At 39.6% G+C, this 24,170-nt stretch overlaps 1 protein-coding gene across 2 annotated transcripts in view; it reads left to right on the forward strand.

The window, feature by feature from the left end:
- Positions 1-23,509, forward strand: part of TSC22D2 (TSC22 domain family member 2) — a 37,198-nt gene extending 13,689 nt beyond the window's left edge. Inside the window, exons 2-4 of one of the 2 annotated variants that reach the window (XM_084847278.1) lie at positions 5,850-5,921; positions 18,645-18,696; positions 21,951-23,509. In XM_084847278.1, the coding sequence (XP_084703404.1) occupies positions 5,850-5,921; positions 18,645-18,696; positions 21,951-22,211 (385 nt within the window). In that variant the 3' untranslated portion in view covers positions 22,212-23,509. The remainder of the gene's footprint in view (positions 1-5,849; positions 5,922-18,644; positions 18,697-21,950) is intronic. The other variant, XM_084847277.1, reaches the window with a different exon arrangement.
- Positions 23,510-24,170: the final 661 nt, after the last annotated feature.

Here is a 24,170-nt window from a genome sequence, read left to right on the forward strand (position 1 = left end):
ACTTTCAGGTGCCTCTTAAGAAGCTGTAAGCAACTTCAAAGGAACAACATGATCAGTATGCTGTCTCACTTACCTCATCCACGAATCATTACAATTAATGGCTGTTTGCTTTGCCGACTGGTAGTTCTGGCCAATGGGAATGCAGTAAACATTTTCTAAAAATTATGCAAGACACATAGCTGTCTAGCAAGGGCTGAACACATCGCATAAGAATGTAGCAGCCAGAGTTTTGACCGGCACTGCTCGTTCTGATCATACCTCACTAGTTTTTAAAACTTAACTGGCTGCCCATTTGTTTCTGGTACCAGTTCTTTTTTTCAAAATCCAAGCTGTTTTTTTCAAAACATCTTGGGACCCAAGTAGTTGAAGGAGTGCCTCTTTCCATATCAACCTACCTGCACATTAAATTCATCTGCTGATGGCCTTCTCCAAAAATCATCTCCGTCAGAGGTGAGGTTTACATTTACAAGGGAGAGGACGTCTTTGGTAGTAGCACCAAAGTTATGGAAAGCCCTCAACAGGGAGGTAAACCTGATGCCAACTTGGTTATTATTTAGGTGCTAGAAAAGTTTATTTCCAAACATTTTAAAACTGTTTTGCCACCTTAAATATTTTAAACTCTTAGTAATGGTTTATCTGTTTGGTATTATTTCTTAATTTTTATAAACATTGAAATCCTTGATATTGTGTTAAATAAAAAAGCAGCAAGTGGGTGGAGAAAAGTAAGGAGATGTGAAGCCACTTGAGCAGTTAGTAGCCAAGTGTAAGCTGGGATCTAAAAGCCTGTCTGGAGTAGGGTAGCTAGAGGTTGAAAGTGCCAGCCAGGGAATCAAGGCAATGAGATGCACGTTCAGATGAAAATAAAGGACAGTAAAGAAAAGCGCAAAAAGGAGAAAATGATGTAGGTGGGAAGGGAGACATGTGTACAGAACATGAGGAAATAGGTGAAAAGATAAGACTGAAGCTGGCTAACTTGGTCAAGGGATGGATGAGAGAATGAGAAATGAATGGAAGAGGCAGGAAACAATGGAAAATGTAACTGGCTTTGGTCTGATCTCATCCAGTTGAGCACTGACCGTAGCATGGCTCTTAATTTAAATTAAGAATTGTCAGTAGCATACTACTCATGCTTCTTGAACTAAGTTCTGAATGAGTTTTCTTTAATCTAGTATTGGAGAATACTGAATGTACTCCTATTAAAACATGGGCTGTTAAACCTGCTTTCTGGAATAATTTAAAAAAGCAAATATGCCAGGTGAATGCTAATGGGGGGAAAATGAGATTTGGCTAGCTGTTGTGGATTCCTAAGCTGCCAGTTTTAAAGTACTATGCGCCTAGTTGTAGAAATACTTTATTAAAGAGTCAGGTCTACTAAATAGGTTCTAAGCTGGTACAAGAAAATATGCCAAGTATTTAAGGGTGGTAGTAAATTCTTACATAGGCTTGAATCCTAAGTATCATGAGCATAAGAAAGTTTATGTCAAGGGACTTTCCTGACCCCTCCTCCTCACTTCAGTACCCCCGAAAAACCTCCAGATTGGCACGTCCTGTGAGGAGTGAGTTTATGCAATGTGCCTATTCTGGATTTGGGGTGAGCCCCCATCCTCCAGCAGCCCGCTGCACCCCATTCCACAACTTATCGTCAAGAGAGACTTTTGGATGTTAGAGGGGTGAGAAGGGGATGGGCAAAATGCTATCCTTGTGCGAGCTTCCTTCTGTTCACAGTAATTAGGATCCAAGCCATTGGGCTGTTGTCATGTAACAGTGACAAATCATAGATTAATTAACCCACGATTGCTGCGGTACATTCCTCAGCCTCTTTGAATATTCAGCCCCCGTTTGGGCCAATTGGTTGCTCTGTGATGTCCAAATCCAGACACTTCCAGTTAATCATGCAAACTACTAATTGTAGGTTAATTGTGGTTTGCTTAACCCACAATTAACCTGTAGTGTCCAGGTTTGGACATCACATAGCAAACCCAGTCGGTGTTGAATATCCAAAATGGCTGCAGAATGCTCCTGGCACACACCATGGCAGATTGTTGTTGCAAATTGGATCATTGGCTCTTCAAAGACAGGATCTCCCCTGTCCACTAGAGGCAACATCTTGTCACTATGCTACTGAAATATGAAGTTTGTTTTCAAATAATTCTGTATCTAATAGTGTTCTTCCACATTAGTGTGGCATTTCTGGCTGCTTATTTTGTAGCAAAATGCTGTCTAAAGTTTAAACTACAGTTGTGCTCATGTTCTCATTCAGTTCCAAAACATATCACTTCAGAATAATCATTTTAACAGTTAGAATAGGGTCTCCTTTTTGGAAAGGAAGTATGCTGACCTCTTTCTCTAGAATGCTTGATAGAATCATGAACAAAGGCATCTTAACTGTATTTCTTTTAAAGCTTGATATACAAGTACTTGAGGAGGCATGCCCTTACCTGTTTAAATATATTTAAAATGTCATTAATAAAAGCTATTCCCATAGTCATTTTTCATATTTTAATCACGTGAATTTAAAATTCAGATGCAGTTGTGATCCAAAAAGCTACTTGAGGCATGCCCAAAGCTTGAGCATACCCAGTGAGATTTTTTACTTTAATCAGAAGAAACCAGTGATTTGGAATATAAAATTTTCAGCCATTATATTTTCCTGTAGAATTTTGCCCTTTCTATAAATGCGTTCTTGAAATAGAAATAATCTAAAGGTAAGTGTATGCTATTGCATTGTCATGACTTAACTATTTACACATCTTCCAGTAAAAATAATCTTTGAATTTGTTTTGAATATAACTACACTAAGTGCACTGTATTGATTTTGCCCAATGAAATATTTCAGTTAAACTACTTCTGAGGAGGGGGGAGAATTTTCAGATACATATATAGCACATACAATTAACGGGTTTTTTTAGTGTTTACTAATGCAAGTCAAACATGCTAAATCAAAACTCCTGATATTTGGAGCAGCAGAAAATTTTCCAGTTCAAAATTTTCCAGAAAATCATCATCACTGGTAAAAATCTGTACCTTATTACAAACTGCTCTTTTAAGTCTTCAGTTCCAAAAGCAGTTTACCATGTTGCATGGTGAGCTTCTGTTTGAAAGCTTCAGGTCCAGGAGGGTTTGGGTCTTGTTCAACTAGCTGTTGTATAGATCTCAGCCATTTTATAATGCTCTTTGGAAGCAACCCTAATTCAGTCCTTCATTAATATTCTTAGCTTACTTGGAAAGGATAACAACCATCATATTCCATACATAATAAAAATACAAGTATAGTTGAAGAAATTGGCAGTAGTAGCTGACATTGAGGAAACAAAAGTTTTATCTCTTGTTTCTGCTGTTGGTTGGCAAGAATTTTGGAATGAATCTGGATAGCGGATGAGAGTACAACTTGGAAATATTAGCAGCTCATGAAAATAAGGATTTATCAATTGTGTAGAATCTCTATTATGGGTGAAAATTAATTCTGTTTTGAGTTATACTTCATATATGGATAAAAAATTATGCATGTCTGCAGGCTCATGTGCTAACCATATTTAGGGCACTCTTCTCTCACCTCTACCCTTCTCCCTACTGTATTCATCCCCCTGCCTCCTGCCTGGTTAAATGCTGGGGAAAGTAGTTAAAGCTGCCCTGTTAAAAACTAGTTTTCTTTGGGAGAAGTGTGAATCCTTCAGTTCATTGTTTTAGAATTCACAGCTTTGGATTTCCATTGCTTTGTCACCCTAACTTCATAACTTAAAAGACTACAGATCACTCTCATAATGCTAAACTATGGTTTAGCCACTGTTTCTGAACCAGCTCATTAAGAACTGGGATATGAGGAAAAGTGTATTGTTCATGTTTTTCCAGACTTAGATTAGTTTTGTTCAGATACATCAGATATTCATTTCGTTTTTGCAGGCCTTACATATATGTGAGGAGTATATGGATATGGAAAAGTAAAACTTTTAAGGAAGGGTTTCTTGACATGGCTCCTTTGGGAAAAGATACTATGAGAATTGCTGATATAAACTTTTTTTCATGGGCCATTTGAAAATTGGTGGTGGTCTCAATGGACCACTTAAAAAATTTTGATCTACAAATCAAAGCACAACTCATATTTAATACCTGATCTTGCCTTTCTAATGCAGTGGATGTGCCTGTTTTTATGAAGTTTTATTAAGTTGTGTGTATTGTCTGTAAGCTTTACCCCCAGGTGAGGCCTATTATTATATTTCTATTTACTTATATCCCACCTTTTCCCCAATACGGGGCCTCAAGGCGGCTTACAACATTAAAAAACTTGTACAGTTAAAACCTATAAATAGAAATATACAAAAGTTAAAAATAATTAAATCAATCATATTAAAATTGTATAAAAGTTAAAAAATTTAAAAAGCCAACAACAATATAAACAATAGTATCAACCCATCATATTTTCAGAGGCCCAGACTATCTCTCCCCAAAGGCCTGCCAGAACAAAAACGTTTTTGCCTGCCTGCGAAAGCACACCAAGGGGGGTGCTACTCTCGCCTACCTGGGAAGGGAGCTCCAGAGTCTTGGGGCAGCCACCGAGAAGGCCCTCTCCCACATTCCTACCAGGCGAGCCTGTGATGGTGGCAGGACCACAAGAAGCACCTCCCCTGAAGATCTCAGGGCACAAGCAGGCTCATTGGGGAGAATACAGTCTTCAAATAACCTGGACCCAAGCCGTATAGGTCTTCATAGGTCATGACTAGCACTTTGAATTGTTCCCGGAAACAGACTGGGAGCCAGTGAAGCTGTTTTAGCAGGGGAGTTGTATGCTCTCTGTAGCCAGGCCTAGTCAACAGTCTGGCAGCAGCTCTTTGAACTTGTTGAAGTTTCTGAACACTCTTCAAATGCAGCCCAACGTAGAGCGTGTTACAGTAATCCAAATGGGATGTAACTAAGGCATGTGTCACCATGGCCGAGTCAGACATGTCAGGGAGTGGGCACAGCTGGTGCACTAGCTTTAACTGTCCAAATGTACTCCTGGCCACCACTACAACCTGGGCATCCAGACTCTGGGCTGAATCCAGAAGTACACTGAAGCTGCGAACCTGTATTTGGAAGAATAGTGGCTGTCAACATTTCCATGGACCATTCTGAATGGAGTTTATGGATCACCGGTGTTTTGCAGACCGCAGTTTGAGAACCTGGGCTATAAACGTAACTTTTCTAAGTCCTTCTTTCTCAAGCCTGAACTTGATATTTTGTGAAAAAGACTTGTGAAATGTGCAAATGTGCTTAAGGTTGCGAACATTCTTTGTAAAGTTATCACTGTGACTGACTTGTTTCCTCATTAGCAATGTGAATCCTTCTCTTCATGGTTTCAGATTTCAAAGCTTGAATTTCCATTGCTTGTGTTTTCCTAACTCCATAGTTTAAAAGTTGTGAAAAGCTACCTTGTAAGAAGTTCTGTTAAGGAGGCAATGCTATCTTTTGTGAGCCATGGGATGTAAAGGCCAGGAGCCACCCTGTACAGAGGTTGTACCATATCATCAGATGCTAGGTGAAACAGGAAGGCCATCTTTGTGTCCTGCTTGTGAGTATCCAGAGGCATCTTGGCTAGCCACATTTGGAAATGGAATGCTGTATTAGATTGACCTTGGCCTGATCCAGGCAGGCACGTCTTAAGATTTTTCCTGTCTTGAAGGAATTCTTTTTTACACACTTTTTGCTACATGTACAGTTGAACCTTTTAGGATGCTTTTTCAGTTCCATAGTCTACAAGCTATTGCTAAACCTTGGGCCTAGGGTCTCTAAATGTTTAAACCTAAAAACTCATTTTTTCCTCCGAACAAATTGCTACACGTTCTCAATCTTGTTTCATTTCCTGGCTCTCATAGGAATCCTTCAACTACTTTCTACCAAGTGTTCCATTCGAATAAGTTACGGGAATCAAAGAACCTCTGGGATAGGTATGAATACTTAAGTATGGAAAGCATATGTGCTGAGGTATGCATGAACAGCTTTGCACTGTGCAGGTTTCTTGTCATCAAGTAGTATTTTCACTTCAACTTCTTCTGCCTTTCTCCTCAGTTTACCTACTGTGATTTGACTAGTCCACCCACGGTATCCAAAAGCAACTTGATTAAATGGTGGTTCTTTTCTAGACCTCATGGAGTCTAGTCCCATTCTGTGCATTGCTGCCTTTTGCTTTTGTAGCTGTGGGAAGAGTAGTAGTAATTAGGTGCTCACTAGTGCTAGAACAAGAAATGCTGCTGGTAGTAGTGATGAGCAGCTCCAGTCTAGCTTCTGAAAACTAGCAGTAGTGATCTAGCATCACTAAAATATTTTTTAAAAATCAAGTCATTTAAATTGTGGAATGAAAGTAAATATAAGGTCTACTTTGATAGAAATCTCTTACAAAATAGCTATTACAACTTGAACAGCTATAAATTGGGACATGAATGGGGAAAAACTTTGAAATTCAGGCACAGCCAGGCACTTGGTGAGAAACTGCAACAAATCCAACTTTGAGGATACCACTTGTCAAAGTTGCATTACTAATTCAACAGCTGCAGTTTGGCTTTGCACAATATTAATAATACAGATTGAAATCCTGATGGCTTTTCTGACTTACAGTGTTCTTGTCTGTCTTAGGTTTTCTACTGCTAATTGGACATTAAGCACTGTCATTTGTTTGCATTTCCCTTATTGAAGCAAAGAAAATGTAATGGCTTGCTTGCTTGCTTGCTGACTTTAGAAGGAACACATTCTACTTTGAAGAATTATAGGATTTAAGATCACAGTAGTCTGAAGTGCTGTCTTAATTCTAAATTAAATATAGAAGAGCTCTTAACTTCTAGGAACTCTGTTTTCTGGACTGAACTTCAGTTCAAATACTGATTCTCTACCACAGTTCAGGGATATTGCCTCATCATTAGGATTTGACGAGAAGAAGAGAGATAACTGGGTGTCCTCAAAATACTGATGCTGCTGCGCTCCAGAACCTCTGCTGACCTCTCCTACTAGCTTCACGTAGATGTTAAACAGCATAGGGGGCAGAGTTGAACCCAGTGGCATCCATCCCACAGGTTCATTCCAATGGGATAGAGTAGAACTCTCTCAGCATCAGCTTTGGAAACCTACCTGACAGGTAGGAAGAGAACCACTGCCAGTCACTGCCATCTGCTGCAAATCAGTGCCAGGCAGTCCATGATTGATGGATGCCTGGTGTCTCCAATTAAAGGATCTCTAAGAGTAGGCCTGGGAAAAGATGTTGCCTGAAACCTTTGGGAGCTGATGCCAGTCAAAATAGATAATGCTGGTTTAAGGCAGCTTCTTACATACATTCAGTTACAGGTTGCTCTCTTATCAGCTGTCCAAAATTTGCTTTAGCCTCTCATTATTTTCTAGTCCGGTCTTTCCCCATTGGGATATCTGTAACATGTGACACCGTTAAGACCCTCAGTGTGGGACCCTTCTTAGAGAAGTACATATGGCCTCATCAGTAATTACCTTTAAGCAGACCTTTTTTGTTCGCTCAGTGTTTTACTTTTTGTGCAATTAGGTATGTTAGCTGCTGATGTTTTTGTGTTTAGTCTTGATTTGTTTTAATTGTATTTCAGACATTATATATTTTATTTCTTAAACTTTTGTAAGCTTGTGAAATTCATATTATCTTGAAAGGAGGGGCATAAATGATTAAATAAAGGAAACCTAGCTACTCTATCTAAACATGCCACTTAAAAGGGGGGCGTGGATTGTGGAACATAATCTACTCATTATATCTTCCTGTCCCCACATTTTTTGTAGTTTATGGGTTGGATTTTGCCTTCTACAAACGGGCTCCTTACTGGTGGAAAAGGAGGAGAGATAACTTTAGTTTATCTCCCCTTGCAGCCCCCTGTGCCCCCCAAAAGTTGCTCCGGAGGGTTGGGAACCCTTGGACAGTGTAGGAGGCGCTGCTTGGGGCTGCAGGGGGAAGGAAATCAGCAAAAATAATTTCCCACACTCACACACGCATACTCTTTCCACTAGTAGGAGCATTCTGAACAGAGCTCCACTCACGGGGTACTACTGTCAGCGAAACTATGGATCCAACCCATTGACGTCTACTTAAGTTCACCCACCCTTAACTAGAAAACCATTTAATATTTCAGCTAAACAATGTTGGGCTTTCACATATGTATATCCATATATTTTATAACATGAAGTGTTAAGGGATGTAAAATATGCTTTTTGTAATCCAGTTTAAGCCACTGTTTCTCTCTTCCCAATGCTCAGAGGTGAATGCCAGAACTCACATAGTCAAACTGGCACCACCCATGCAGAAGAGGGAGGTATCAGCAGGTTCAGAGAAACCCCAAAGTTTGCAGAAGTACAAAACATCTGGTGAAGAAAATGCCTGTAGAAAAAACATCTCACCCCAACAGTTCAGTGAGGGCTGTCTGCTCGAGGCCATTGAATGCTGATTGAGGAGATGGAAATCAAGTGGGTGGGGTATGGATGGAGTAATTGGAACACTAAACACAAGCACTCCATGCTGCAAAATTTTGTTGCAAGTCCCATTTGTTAATGCTATTTAAGAAAGTATTGTTGTTGTTCAGTCGTTAAGTCGTGTCCGACTCTTCGTGATCCATGAACCATAGCACGCCAGGCCTTCTTGTCCGTAGCACAACCATTTTAAAATCTTGAGGGATTAAGAAAGGTTTGAAAGATAATTTTCAGTTTATCTGTACACTTAGCTGCCTCTTGGCCAATTTATAAAGCAATTATGGAGAAGGCATTGCCTTGGAGGCACGTTTGGCAAGGATTAGATATTTGTACGTATGCCGAAGCTATCCATAGTTTCAAGTATACCTTTGCAGGCTTCCCTGCGTTGTGTTTATGAGAGTTAATGAAGTGTTTCTTTTTGATATGCTTATTATTGGCAGTCTGAATATGTACTAGAGCTTTTAAGTCAAACAGGTTTCATCTGTGTTTATTTCTGGCCATTCTGCATGTTATGCGGCATAGCTGGATTCTAGACACTATCTGGCCCACAGAGATGTTGTCATGCATGAAAGCTGTCCCATTGGCCAAATCTGCTGTTAGAGCAGCTTTGAGCAGAGCTCTGTTGGCACATAAAAACAAAGAGAATAACATGATTTGTGTTGATTGTGCACTTTACTGGCTGGCATGACTTGGAAAACCATAACTGAACAGAGACTGAATGTGTGGGAGAACTGAGTGATGAATAAAACCCATAATGGTGGAAGTTGTATGGTTGAAATCTGCCAAGGCTATCTACTGGTCTTATTTTGTTTAGTCATCTGTTTTGATCTCATCTTCTGGAACAAATGGAGAACTTTTGAACACATGTTTGGGTGTTAAGCATGACCCATAAATTTGGGGTATATTCAGACAAGCTTCTGTTCACAATAACAGCAGGGGACCATTAATATAACAGAAAATGTCTTACGTTGTAACTTCAACTGAAAAGAGGTCACTAGCAGCAGATAGCAAATTCAAACAGGCTGCTGCTAGACAGTGCACTCTGTGAAGTCACTAATGATGGGATGTTGGCAGTGGAGGCAGGTATGCAACCCAATATTCTGCAAAAGAGGTTTCCTAGCTGTTTTGGCTGTGGTGGGCTAAACAGGAGCTGGTTTAAAAGACTGCTGCTTGTTTTGGGGATCTGGTTGGCAACTACATTGTTTAGTTCCAGGCTGGCCCACTGGATAATGTAACACCTTTTCTTTGCATGCAGAAGTTTCCCTAACTTTGGGGTGGGACTCTCCCATACTTCACAGTTGCTTTCTGCTTGCCAGAGGTTCTGCTGCAGCTGTTATACAGCTATAACATTACAACAGGCTTCATGAAGCTATTCCTTGGAAGGCTGAGGAGAGAACGTGGGGGTGTGAAGGTGGTTTGTTGCTTACTCACCCAAGTCTTCTTTCAGGGGGATACATGGGTTGCTGCCTAGCAACTATCCAAGAAGCTCCCAATTTCCACTTTTTCCACTGCCCTAAAACACAAATGGGCAAAAACTGGGCAGTGGGGAAGAGTAGAAGCTTGGTCTATTGGTCTACTAAACCAATAAACATTTGGTTTGGTAGACCAGTTGGTGACTTTCACAGGCTGGTCTTGTCTTAATGGAAGACCTCTAATAGAATCTATTCCTGAATGGATATTTCAACATTCCTTTAGAAGAGAGATTTTCAGCAGCTGTAAATGTGGTACAGTTTCCATGAGGATGTCATTTGAAGCTTCTGCCAGAACTATGTTTAAGTCTTACAGGCCTCTGTGGTTGGCTACACTGTGGTACTGTAGTTTTTAACACTTTCTTATAGTCTAACATATGAAGTATATTTTAAACAATTAATTATGCTGTAGCATCTTACATGATATGTTTCTGTTTTGGGACAGCTAGATGTCCCAAAAAGATGTCCTTCAGCTATTAAATAAGGATGGCAAAATGATAACAGATGACAAAGAAAAGGCAGAGGTGCTCAATTCCTACTTTGGCTCAGTCTTCTCCCAAAAGAGGGTCTATGACCCCCCTGGCAAAGGCGAAGTACAGGCTGAAGGGGCAGGATTGCAGCTTGAGATCGACAGGCATATGGTCAAGGAACACCTCATTACTTTGAATGAGTTCAAATCTCCAGGGCCAGATGAACTGCATCCTAGAGTAATAAAGGAACTGGCAGAAGAACTCTCAGAACCGCTGTCTATTCTCTTTGAGAAATCATGGAGGACCGGGGAAGTGCCAGATGACTGGAGGAGGGCTAACGTTGTCCCTATCTTCAAAAAGGGTAAAAAGGAGGAACCTGGGAACTACAGACCAGTCAGTCTGACATCAATCCCTGGGAAAATTCTGGAGCAGATCATAAAGCAATCCATCTGGAAGCACCTTGACAACAATGCCGTGATTACTCGAAGCCAACATGGATTTGTCAAAAACAAGTCCTGCCAGACAAATCTGATCTCATTTTTTGATCAAGTCACCTCCCTTGTAGACCGTGGGAATGCTGTAGACATCATATACCTCGACTTCAGCAAAGCTTTCGACAAAGTGCCCCATGATATCCTGATGAGCAAACTTGCTCGAAGTGGGCTAGATGAAACAACGATCATGTGGATCCACAGTTGGCTACAGAATCGGACTCAAAGAGTGCTTATCAATGGGACCTTCTCAAGCTGGGGAGAGGTAACGAGTGGGGTACCGCAGGGCTCAGTCCTGGGCCCAGTGCTCTTCAACATTTTTATTAATGACTTGGAGGAGGAGGTGCAGGGAATGCTGATCAAATTTGCAGATGACACAAAATTGGGAGGGATAGCTAATACTTTGGAAGACAGAAACAAAATTCAAAGTGATCTGGATAGACTGGAGTGCTGGGCAGAAAACAACAGAATGGCATTTAATAGGGACAAATGCCAAGTTCTGCACCTAGGAAAAAGAAACCAAATGCACAGTTACAAGATGGGGGATACGTGGCTCAACCACACTACGAGCGAGAAGGATCTTGGAATTGTCGTCGATCACAAGCTGAATATGAGCCAACAATGTGATGTGGCTGCAAAAAAGGCAAATGCTATTTTGGGCTGCATTCATAGAAGCATCGCTTCCAAATCCCGGGAAGTACTAGTTCCCCTCTACTCAGCACTGGTTAGGCCTCATCTGGAGTACTGTGTCCAGTTCTGGGCACCACACTTTAAGAAGGATGCAGACAAGCTGGAGAGGGTTCAAAGGAGGGCAACAAAGATGATCAGGGGACTGGAAACAAAGCCCTATGAAGAGAGACTGAAAGAACTGGGCATGTTTAGCCTTGAGAAGAGAAGACTGAGGGGAGATATGATAGCACTCTTCAAGTACTTGAAAGGTTGTCACAGAGAAGAAGGCCAGGATCTCTTCTTGATCATCCCAGAGTGCAGGACACGGAATAATGGGCTCAAGTTACAGGAAGCCAGATTCCGGCTGAACATCAGGAAAAACTTCCTGAGTGTCAGAGCAATACGGCAATGGAACCAATTATCTGGGGAGGTGGTGGGCTCTCCCACACTGGAGGCCTTTAAGACGAGGCTGGACAGCCATTTGTCGGGGATGCTCTGACTTGGATTCCTGCATTGAGCAGGGGGTTGGACTCGATGGCCTTGTAGGCCCCTTCCAACCCTACTATTCTATGATTCTATGATTCTACTATTCTATGATTCTATGTGTAAACTTGGTGTTTAAGATTTTTAGTGAGGTCTAAAAAAATTATATTGCCTTGTAACTACACTTTCTAAATGGATATGGTGTGCTCTCTTGTGACTGGCAATTTTCTTGGGAGTATTTTGAAGCCAACGGAACTGTGAAGAAGTAATTGCAAGGGACCAAATACTACTATGTAATGCATGGCACACAACAGAATGAGCTAAACTCTAGTATTTGAAGAACCCTGCATTTTAATTCATCATCTATGTATATATGTGAGGGTACTTGTGATAGCTACATAATTTAAGGCTTTTTTACATTTACATTGAAGTTGATCACACTGTGGAGGCTTCCTTTTGGAAGCCTCCATGTTTTTTCTTGCTTACCGCTTGAACATTGGTTGCTAGGTGCATTTATCTCGGGAGACGTCCCCTTCTTAGATAACTCAAAATAGGAGATTAGGGAGGGGCATAGAGTAGATGATTTGAAATCAGACTTCTCAAACATTTTTAACAAATCTTATTAAGACATCTTTACATCTACTCGTTAGCAATCACAAGATTCGTAAAAATCATAGGACCTAGTGAATGATCTTGGGAATGTCTGAATCTACAGTGTTGGACCACTGGGAGCTCTGTGCAAAAGCAAGATAGAAGTTTAATAAATACAACATTTTTTAAAAGTCAACATAATGCATTGCGATTACTTCCTAATGATTTATCAAGTCTTTGTCAGAGTAGGCTTTTACTATCATTTTGAAGAACAGTCCTTTTTATAGCCTAAAGTAGATCTCTGAAGACTCACTTTTCAGTTTCTTCCAGTGTGAAATGAGGACCTCATTTGAGAGCCTTGCACCGATTACTACAGGAACTATGCAGCAAACAGCGGTCCTGTACAGATGAACAATGATTGCTCCTATTTTGAGATGAAAGTATTACAGATATTGTGATGGGTCTTTGTTACTATGAATTCACATACATTTCTTGTGAATCTGCCATGGGAAGTGTCCCTGACATGATGAAGTTTGCATTATGGCATTACATTTGAATGTATTTTTATATTAAAAATCCCACATTTATTGCAAGCTGAAAAATGTTCAGTTTCCTTGTTCTTTAGATCCAGGTTTTTCAATAATGATGAAGTGAATGTAGTGTGAAATGCATTTAGCCTTTTAGTATTGCTTTATATGTAGTACGTTTGCTTTTCATGCAGTTATTATATATTTATTTTTCTCCATGTTGCTTCAGTGCAACCCTTTTGTTGGATAACACATTCTTAATCAGACCTGACTCCAGTTGAGAAAATAGTTAACTGTCAGCACTCTGCATTATTTTAATATATAATTTCGAAAAATCCATTTTGTGACTTGCCTAAAATTTTGCTTCATTGCTATTCAATTGATTTAAAGTAAATTATTCTAATGACTGTGGAGTGCTTGTGGCAATGAGTGTGGAATTTAGTACATACTTAGAAAACCTGGAAATCTTCCACTTTTCCAAAATGACCTTTTGAGGTGGTTCTCTTTACTTGCCACATTTTTATACCACCCTTCAGTACATGTTCCCATGGTATGTTCCAAGAAAAAATTGCTTTTGTAAACTGTTGTTTATAATGGGCGGGCAGAAAGTAGATCTCCAGATGTTTTGGACCTCCAGCTCTCAGCATTCCTAGCCATTGGCTGTGCTGGCAGGGGCTTTGGGGAGTTGAAGTCCAAAACATCTGGAGATCAACCTTTTTGCCCATCCCTGGTTTATGGAATTGATTTCTGAAGAACTGAATTACTTAGAAAAATATGCAGTCAGTACCACCAGGATGATGCATGGACATACTGTAGTGCTGGATGAGGATGTGATCTGTCTGTTCTTGCTTTAGAAGAATGCTTTCCATTTCTTCATTGCTGAAAGCATACTACCAGTTTCAAGGGACTGATTATAGCTTCATATTCATGTCAATGACCTGGTTTGCATGTAACAGCAATCCAGAGTATGGGTTGAGTACGGGTTGTTGTTGAATCGTGGGTTGTTATTATGTGCAAACCCTGAATTGTGATTTGTTAACCACAAACAACCCAGAGTTTACAGCCCAACAATAAACGATGAGCGCTTTTCCTGGGTTATTTGTGGTTAACAGCCCATAGTTAAATAACAACAACCACTCATGATTCAACAGCAACCCATAGTCAACCCATACTTGGGTTGTCATTTTGTGTGAACCAGGCCAATAACTTTTGGGCACATGTGTATACACCAGTTTTCTATTTCTTTATTTTTTGCATTTATATCCCACCTTTTTTCCTCTTGCAAGGAACCCAAGGTGGCTTACATTATCTTCCTCCTCTCCATTTTATCCTCACAACAACCCTGTGAGGTAGGTTGGGCTGAGAGTCTGTGACTGGCCCAAAGTCACCCAGTGAGCTTCCATGGCTGAGTGGTGACTAGAACCCGGATCTCCCGGCTCCCAGTCCAGCACTCTAGCCACTACACCACACTGCCTCTATGACCTGGTACCCCCAGATGTGTTGAACTACAGCTCCCATAATCTCCAGCCAGCATGGTCATTGGCTGGTACAAGCCTTTGCACAAGTTTAAAGTAGTTCTTTGGATTGAGACCTAAATTTGCAACATGTTTTCCCCCACCAGTTCAGTTGGAGGCCAAAACAATTAAGTGGATAAGTCATTCACTTGAAAACCAACTAACAGACAGGCTGGTATAAAAACCCATTTTGAAATTGTGACCTTGTGTTCTTTGTGAATATGTTATTTTACAAAGGAAAAGATTAAGACCTTTGCTTCATAACATAAATAAAATTAACACCTCTTCCATAATTTTTCTCTGCCCTCCCCATGCCAATATATTAAGTGAAAACTTCAAAATACAAAACAAACTGGGAAAATTAAGTTGACAGGATTGTTTTTCAGAATTGTCTTTCCCATATTTTGCAAAACCTTGATATCCATACTTGATTAAATGTGCTGATTATTGGTTGGGGTTTATTTTTGTGTAACAAGAATGTAAGGGCCCTAGGAGATCTGAGGAATGTTTTCTTGACGCTCAAGGTGTGTGAAGTTGAGATGTTTAGGAAGACTGCTTGAACATGTAAACACTTGACTATGTGAAATATTAAGAGACGGCTTTTTATAGGAGTGCGTAGAAACATAAAACCCATTTCCTTTATTGGCTACATTTAAAGGAGATAAAATTCACAGTTTTGTTTCCAAATTCATGTTAACCTCTTTTGAAAGACTTGTTAAAAGTGTCCAAATTTCCACATGAATATTTGAATTGTTTGCTTTTGAGAAATATTTCCATCTTAACATGTTATGTTGGCACTTCCCAGCACTATATTTAATAAATACATCCCACCTGAAGATTATAGCAGTAAATAGTAAACATTTAAAGTTACGACATGATAAGAAGTGAGAGAGGACCGTGAGTAATCAGTTAACAGCAAGAATAGTATGGTGTTGATTCATCTGTTCAGTCACTGTTCCTGCTGGTGTGAAGGTTAGCCTAATCCCGCTATTACCCCTGCAGTGGATTCAGGTTGATTGTTTTCTGGACTTCCAGTTTGGATATTTATGTTAATGAAAAGTCCATGTAGAAATGCCCAGAGTAATTGTACCAACTCAAATGAAAGAACGTAACAGTTGGTTCTTAAAGTATTACATCTTTTCTGGAAATACATAAGGACACTTAATTAAAACTACTCCATCCATTATAACATTCACCAAAATTCTCCTAACCTATTGCCCTCCAGATACTTGGACTTCTGCTGCCATAAGTCCCAGCCAACGTAGCTAATGGTCAGGAATGTTGGGAGTTGTAGTCCAAAACATTTGATCTCCTTTCTCAAGCAGTGCTCTAGCATGAGGTGTACAATAGCCCTGCATGAATGGAAGACCTGTTCCAATGTAGAAGTGCACTTTTAGGTCCAGTACATAGAAACAACTTAAACCATTAAAACCAAGACCCTTAGTTTCTTTACTAAAAGTTTGAGTGTAATTACTAATTGCATCCTTTTAAATATATTTGATTGAAGTAGTAATACTAATACTTTGTGACTAGTAACCTGTCTTAGTGTGCAATCTTAAGAGGCTTACGGCCATCCAAAGTAGAGTGGGAGGAGTAGCGGAGGCAGTCTTTGCCTCTGCTCTCCCCCTGCTCTGCATTTTAGCTAGACAGACATTTTCACCTGTCTAGCTGTTGGGGAGGCCTGGTGATACGGCATAAGCTCCTGCCCACTGACACACACCCTTTCCCTTCCCTCCGATGTCACCGGTTCAGTTCTCTCCGTATTGGCTGTGAGAGGGAGGGGAGCTCAGGCTCCTGGGTCTGAGGTCAGAGCACTGTCTCCAACCTCAGATTGAGGAATCTGTACTATCCTGTGGCCCTCCAGACTCCATAGGATTGCTGTCCCCATGGTTTTTAAATAAAGGGGAAATGCAATATATGAACATTAGTAAAATAGTCAAAAACCAGTCATTAGAACTTGTGTAGTGAAGTTCAAATTAATTTTATTAGTCATGACTCAACTGTAGTACATTAAACTTCAATCTTCCTGTAATACAAGGAAATGAAGATCTTCATAAAATGCTTGATAATCTGAACTTCTTCATGCATCACATAGTCAAAACTATGGAATTCACTATCATAAGATGTAATGGTGGCCACTAATTTGGATGGCTTTAAAAGGGGATTATACAAATTCATGGAGGATAAGGCTACCAATGGCTATTTGCCATGATGGATATATATTACTGGTAGTATGCCTCTCACAAGGCCTGCTGCTAGGAAAAACAAGTGATGGGTGCTGTTTTGCTCATGTCCTGCTTATGGGCTTGCTGTAGGCATCTGGTTGGCCACTGACAACAGAATGCTGGACTAGATAGGCCTTTCATCTGACCCAGCACCGGTCTTATGTCCTTACATTCTTACCTGTGTAATATTGCTTGTTTGAGCTTAGTCTCTTTAATTAAAAATTTCTCAGTGTTGAAGCATGCTTAAATGTATCTTCTGCTTGCATGCTGGATTATGAAAAGGGATGAACTACATGTAAACCAACTTTCTGCTGTGGAAAAGTAGGGTGGATTCGGATATCAAATGACAAGTAGGTGCAACTTGTTTGAGCTGTCTGGTGTTGGATACAGAATACTTCATTTAAAATATGGCAAAATGGGTTTAATTTCCTCCACAGCATGGCCAAATGTTGTACTTAAATTAAGTATTGGTAGTTTTTGAGTTGCAAAGCACTTTTCTAAAACCTTTAGACACAATTGCTTTATAAAAGTAGGGTTTAAAAAACTACTAATATTAAAATAAGTTACAAATCCTGTTCTAATTGCAGAGAAATAACATTTTGTTCATCCTGGCCCAGGTTGACAGTTGGTGCTTATACGACATGAGCACAAGGTCTATGGCAAGATGAAATTCTTATTGTGGTGGTGATGGTATGAAACTTGCTGATTCTAAACTAGGTATTTGCAGTGGGGTTTTGGAGAAAGGTGCTCACTGACCCAGCTAACCAGGATTAAATATCCTTGAATGGATGCAAGAATTCTCTGTTCTAGATAAGCTAATCATTTAGTATCTCTTAAACTGCAAGTCTAAAGTTCCAGCGCACAATCCAGCCTAAGTTAAATTATTGAGACTGATTGGCTTCAACTCTCCAATGCTTAACTTAGGCTGGGTTGTGCCTTTAGTGTTGTACTGAAAAACTGGTCCTAAATACACCCTCCCAGTTGCTTGAGAAAAACACCAGCACCACCTGTCTCAACATTTTGTGTGAGTTCAACAGTGAGTTGGGAGTATCCAAAGTACAGCACACTTTATTTACAGTGTGGTTTTACTGTAGACAAAAAATGTCTGATTTTGCCATATTAGATAATATCTAAGTTGGCTGCACATACTGCCATATTGGACAAACCAGACTTGCATCAAAATGTCACTTCCATGCACACAAAAGGGCCTGAGTGGTTGGCTTGGTTATGATTGTGAACTATCCTAGCTGTACTTCAAGGGTACTCAAATATGGCAAACCATGACAACCAGTAGGACAGTGGCAATACTTTTATCCTTGTACTCTTAAGAGTTGTGTGCACAACTTAAACAAGGGCCTTAGACTGCATAGATTCACCTTGGGCCCAGTCTGGGAAGAACTAGCCATGTTTAAGTCCCATTAAAACATTAAAATGCTCAATTCCCATTGATTTTGCTGGGAATTAAATATGTTTCACTTTGTCTGGCATATAATCATTGTTGTTTGAGGATATCATTCTTATCTGCTTGTTCTTGAGTATATGGAGGTAAGACTGCCAAGCTTAGTGGCTTGTAATGATCACTAAGATATACAGGAAGCACTTGGAACACAGAAAAGCACTATATAAATGCTAAGTTCTGTTGTTAAACATGATGGAAGCCATTATAGGATGCACAAAGAATGTCTGTCTTTCAACCAGTTTTGAGCAACATTCCACTAGTCAGTGAGTTCATGTATATGTGTTCTGTCTTTTCTTTTAAACAGTGGATCTGGTGCGAGTGTTGTAGCCATTGACAACAAAATAGAACAGGCAATGGTAAGTAAAGAACTGAACTGTTTATTCTTCCTACAACTCTGCTGATTGTGTAGTCTGATACCTTCATCTCTGCATAAGCTACATTGATGGACTGTAAGGCTGTTATCAGAAGGAGATTTTAAGGTAGAAAATCCTGAAACAGATACACAATTATTTGTCAGCCCAGAGCTCCACATAGGTGGAGAATAGCAGCTAGTTTACATAAGAATAGTATTTTGTCCTTGTGCAATGCCATTTAAGTAATTCTATTATGAGCAAAGTAGCACCAATTTTAAAGGCATTTGAGAGCTAATGTAGTGCCAGTCCCCAATATGTTCAGGAACTTTCAGCAAGGAAAAATGTGTCGGTAAAGTGATATACTTAATGCAGTGTAGTTAATATTCATCATCCCAAGTTCTAAATGTTTCGTTTGCACAAAGGCAATCCAAATCCTCCAGTAGGACTGCTATAACTTTGGTCATCCAAAACTTTGTTGCATGAAAAACTTTGGTATTGCTTGCGAAAGTCTTCTAATTGGGCAGGGTCTCACACACTACATAGTGGGGTGGCTTGCACAATCACCCCAGCCCACTGTGGCTTATTTAAGCCACAGTGGGTTGCAGTGCATGCTGGCAGCCATTTTGAATATTTAACCCCTGGGAGCTGGAGATTGCCATGGTTTGTCATGTTATCCAAACCTGGGCAGCAGGAGTTGTTTGAGGGTTAAACAATCCTCAAATAAACCTACAACCCCTGATTCCTGGGTTCAGATGACACGACAGACCATGGCAACGCCCTACCACAGCCTGCATATTCAAAATGGGTGCCGGTACATCTTAAATAAGTCGCAGTGGGCTGCGGTGATAGTGCAAACTGTATGGGTTGTTGCTGAATGATTGTTGTGTTGTGTGAACCCAGCCATGCTAACAAACCATGGTTTGTTAACCACAAAAAAACCACAGTTCACAATCCAACAACAAACCATTTGTGGGTTGTTTGTGGTTAATAAACCATGGTTTGTTAGCACAGCTGAGTTCACCCAACACAACCCTGCGGTTCAACGACAATCCACACTCAACCTATACTCAACCTTGAGTACAGGTTGTCATGTTGTGTGAACCAGTCATAGGCATTTATAATCAATTTTGAGAGCATTACACTTAAGAGCCTTGGTGTACTAAATTCTCATGCTCTCCAGCCATCTTGGTTTGGAAAGAAAAATTAAAACATGCCAAAAAAAAGAGCTAGGGTGAACCATGGATAGGCATGTATCCTTTTCTCTCCTTGGAGATGAATATCTCCAATATTCATATCTCCAATATTCATCTAAGTGAATATTGGCCAGAATGATATAGAATCATGTATTCCATTGACCAGCTGAATATTCTCATGCCATTTCCTGGATGTGTTGGCTCTCACCAACATTTATGTGAAGTTACTTATGGGCACTGAAAACAGTGAGATATTCCAGGTTATTTTAGGTATTCTTATTTAAAACATTTTATCTCCTGCATTTACACATATGTGCTCAGGTCAACTCACAGTATAAAATGTACAACAAATCACTATGGCAGTAGTAAATTAATTTGTTTTTACTTGTTTACAATGGAACTTAAGAACAAGCATCCACAAAAGCCTAGGAGAATAATGTATTCACCTGACACCTGAAAGATGGCAGCATAGGAACCAGTGGGCCTCTCTGGGGAGGGTGTTCTCAAGATGGGTCACACCACCACTGTGACCATTTGCCACCTACCTAATCTCTGAAGGCTGGGGCACCTAGAGCAGGGCCTTTGAAAATGTAAGTGAACAGTCAGATTCATATAGAAGAAGGCTGCCCTTCAGACAGGATTTTCTGATAAGATAACTGTTGCCACTTAAACACCCAGTTCAAGATGAACAAGACTAGCAAATCCCATATTATTAATCAGTATTTATAGCCTTGTGCTATTTCACAGAGAGCTGTTGGGGATCCCTGTGGTACAAGTAGATTAATTTCCAGAATACCAGTTCTGTAAGCCTCACTGTCACTGCTGCAAATAAGAGTAGACAAAGACTTTATTCATGCATAATCATAAAGAATGGACAGAATTCAAAGCCAAACACTATAACAAATTTGGGGATGACTTCAGAAGCACTAAAGAATCACTCTAGCTTTATTGAAGAATAAAAGGATTAATTCATACATATGAGAGAGGTTCTATAAATCAGATCTATGGAAGAGATCCTCAGAATTAAAGGAACTGCCACAAAGTTAGTCAAGATGGGAAGTTCAGCTAATGACAGTTGCTTTCTTACATTGGCTCACATGTACCTGTGATGGTTGGCTGAGGAATACTGAAAATATATAAGAAACAATTCTCATCCAATTTACAAAACCTTTCTTTCAGTGTTGCTTACTTGTCCCAGAAAACAAGTTCTTTCTCTGTCCAGACTGGAAGGTCCCGCTTTGTGTAATCTACTTCATGGGGATGTTGAGGCTAAAGTACTGTCTTGCGCTCCTTGATAAAGGAAATGTGGGGTGCTAATGAAGTAGTAACTTTGAAAGACCTGTGTGTCTTCAGGGGCCATTTTGGAGATCTCTGAACTAGAGCATGACCTAGTATATCTACAAAAATGTTATGAAGGCTTTTGGAGAGATCTTAATTTTTGAGAGGTAGGGTAAGACCACACATAGGCTCAGGCCTGTAGTGAATGGGAAAGAGAGGTATAATCCTTGCTTCCATAGCTGCAATCCCGCTCCTGAAATTCCCCCAGTCACAGCAGTTACCAGAAGTAAAAAACATTGGTACCAATGGGGACTTCTACACTATCAGGAGCTGCTGTGTGTATGGGGGGCGAGGGGAGATTTCAGGGGAGTCATGACTGGGGAGGGAAGGATTAAATCTCTGCTTGCTGTGGCCCCAATGTGGATCAGGGCTGCCATGCTTGCTTTGGAGTAAAAAAAAAAAATTACTGCATACTGTGTATTTGATGTAACATGTAGTTTGACCTTAATAATCTCTATACTTGAAACAAGTCTGGCTTCCTAAAAGCAACATATAGACTAGTGTTTTGTTTTTTAAAGTAGTTTGGGCGTTGGCTGTCTTATAGCATCATTATCTCATGGCAGCGTGTGTATGTAGTTAATCCTTCGGGTTTCATTTCTAGATATTTCTACCTTACTTGTGTTGCTAGGACCCAAATTTAAATGACAATGAAGTTATGCCCAATTTTTTTTTAGGAAAGTTAAGAGTCTGCTATGAAAAACTAATTACTGATTTTGCCATTTACAGGATCTGGTGAAAAGCCATTTGATGTATGCAGTCAGAGAAGAAGTAGAAGTACTGAAGGAACAAATAAAAGAATTAGTTGAAAGAAACTCATTACTTGAACGGGAAAATGCACTGTTAAAATCTCTCTCAAACAATGATCAGTTATCCCAACTTTCAACCCAACAGGCCAACCTTAGTAGCACTTCTCAACAGCAAACAGCGATAGCACAGCCTCCGCAGCCAACGCAACCTCCGCAGCAGCCGAATGTCTCCTCAGCATAAAGCTTTCTTGCCTCATTAAGAAACTGAAAGCAATCTGTCCTTGTGTGCCACTGGTGTTCTTTCCACTTTATATGAAAGCGAGTAGCCATGCTTCAGTTGTGTGTTTTGGCCTTTTCAGTATTAGACAATCATTCTACAAGAGCTTTCCTTCACTTGAGATGTCATACAGCACAGTTGGTGTCCAATTATGCCATCAGTGCACAAGGGAAATGATAGAAGGAGTTATAATGCAAAAGTCTGCATTGATTTGGTGCACATGAGTGGGGTCTTTAAGAGCTTTGGTGAGGCTCTTCAAGGTTTCCATTGTTCATGGATTACTTTGAGCCTTGCTTTTTCACATAGTAACAATTCATTTTAGAGCCACTGTTCTTTCAATTGCAAGTAACATTTGCCTACATTAGTTTCATTTATTTGTGTTTTATTTATTACAGGGCTGCTATTCATAATGTACATGAACAATGTCACAGAACTTTTAATTTTTTAAAAAATAAATGTAAGTATCAGTAAAATTGATAGACAGGATTGAGTTTAATAGATAAAATGTTTAGGCAATAATTGAACAAAAGAATCCTGGCATATTTCTAACACTAATGGCAATTTACCTTTTGGTATTTATTTTCAGTAGTTAAGACCCAGCTTGAATGTAAATTTTTGTATAGTGTAAGTATGAAGACCATAGTGCATCTGTACAGGTAGTCGCCAGTCATTGTGATATAATAATTGATGGGCTATTTTGATGAAGAAAACTTTGCTCATTTCTGTTCTACTTTCTAATAGAGAAATTGCCATGATTCCTCTGCTTTTTGACATTTCGTATGATTTTTTTTGGGGGGGTGGGAATAAAAAGCTGTGAAATTGTTCAACCTACTTTGTAACCAAAGAAGCAAAGCTGTGTAATTGAGTTTTTATTTTATAATGCACATTCTTTATGTATTTTTATTTAGTGTTCTCATTCACATTTTTCTTTGCTGTCTAGCATGATCTGCATGACCTATAATCTTTGAACCACTTTCGTACCTCATGTTTTATCCAGCACACTTATTGTGATATGTAATAGTCTGTGAACAATGTCAAATAAAAAAGAAAGAACAGCTAGTGTTGGTGGAGCTGAGCTGGTGTGTTACGCACTAGTTTAAAAATGAAGTGAGCCATCTTTTGTTCATTTAAAATGGTGTTTTGAATTTCGTATGCAGAAAACGTTTTGTTACATTGCAGATTTTAATGTATTTAATAAATGCAACATGCAGATTAAGTGCAGTGTATACTGAGTATTTAAATTAAAATGTACATTTCATAAATACAGTTTCAAGAGACCATTTGTGTATACTAACGTAGTATGTCAGAAGTTGATGTACAATATATTTTAACACTTTCTGAAATTAAACTGCAGTTTTGTTGAAAGATCTGGCTCTACATGTGTTCAGAATGTGAAGAGTGCTTAGGTCAGTATTAAGAATTAGTTTGAAAATAATAGATGAAACATATTTGGGCTGCAATCCTATGCACACTTACAGGGGAATAAGTCCCATTTCCCACTGAACACAGTAAATGAAGGTTGTGCTACACATTTTTCTTAACCAGTTTCATAGGCTATAGTTTTGTATTTAAACGCTTTAGAAGAGAGACATATAGGGCAGCAGAGCATTTTATGATAATTAGCATATATCTTATATAGTTCATGTCTACATTGTACCTATTCTAGTTTCTATGTAAACAAGGCTTAATTCTGTAAAGTAAGGAGTGGCCAACATATGTGCTACTTTGCAGCTGAAATGGAAGTTCAGTTTACTAGCTGATGATGGTTATAAAAGGGGCAGTGCATTCTGATTTTTACGCTATTATGTCACTGCAAATGACCTCAAAAGTGAAGCAGAGGTCATGATATACTAATACGGTAGAACATTAGCCAGGTTTAGAATACCAAAAGCCACTCGTTTTAGTAGGCTACAATCATCTGAT

This window comes from Heloderma suspectum, chromosome 3 (genome assembly GCF_057233095.1).
Source record: "Heloderma suspectum isolate Gila_16-S chromosome 3, 16-S_ref, whole genome shotgun sequence".
In the NCBI taxonomy this organism is placed as follows: Eukaryota; Metazoa; Chordata; class Lepidosauria; order Squamata; family Helodermatidae; genus Heloderma; species Heloderma suspectum.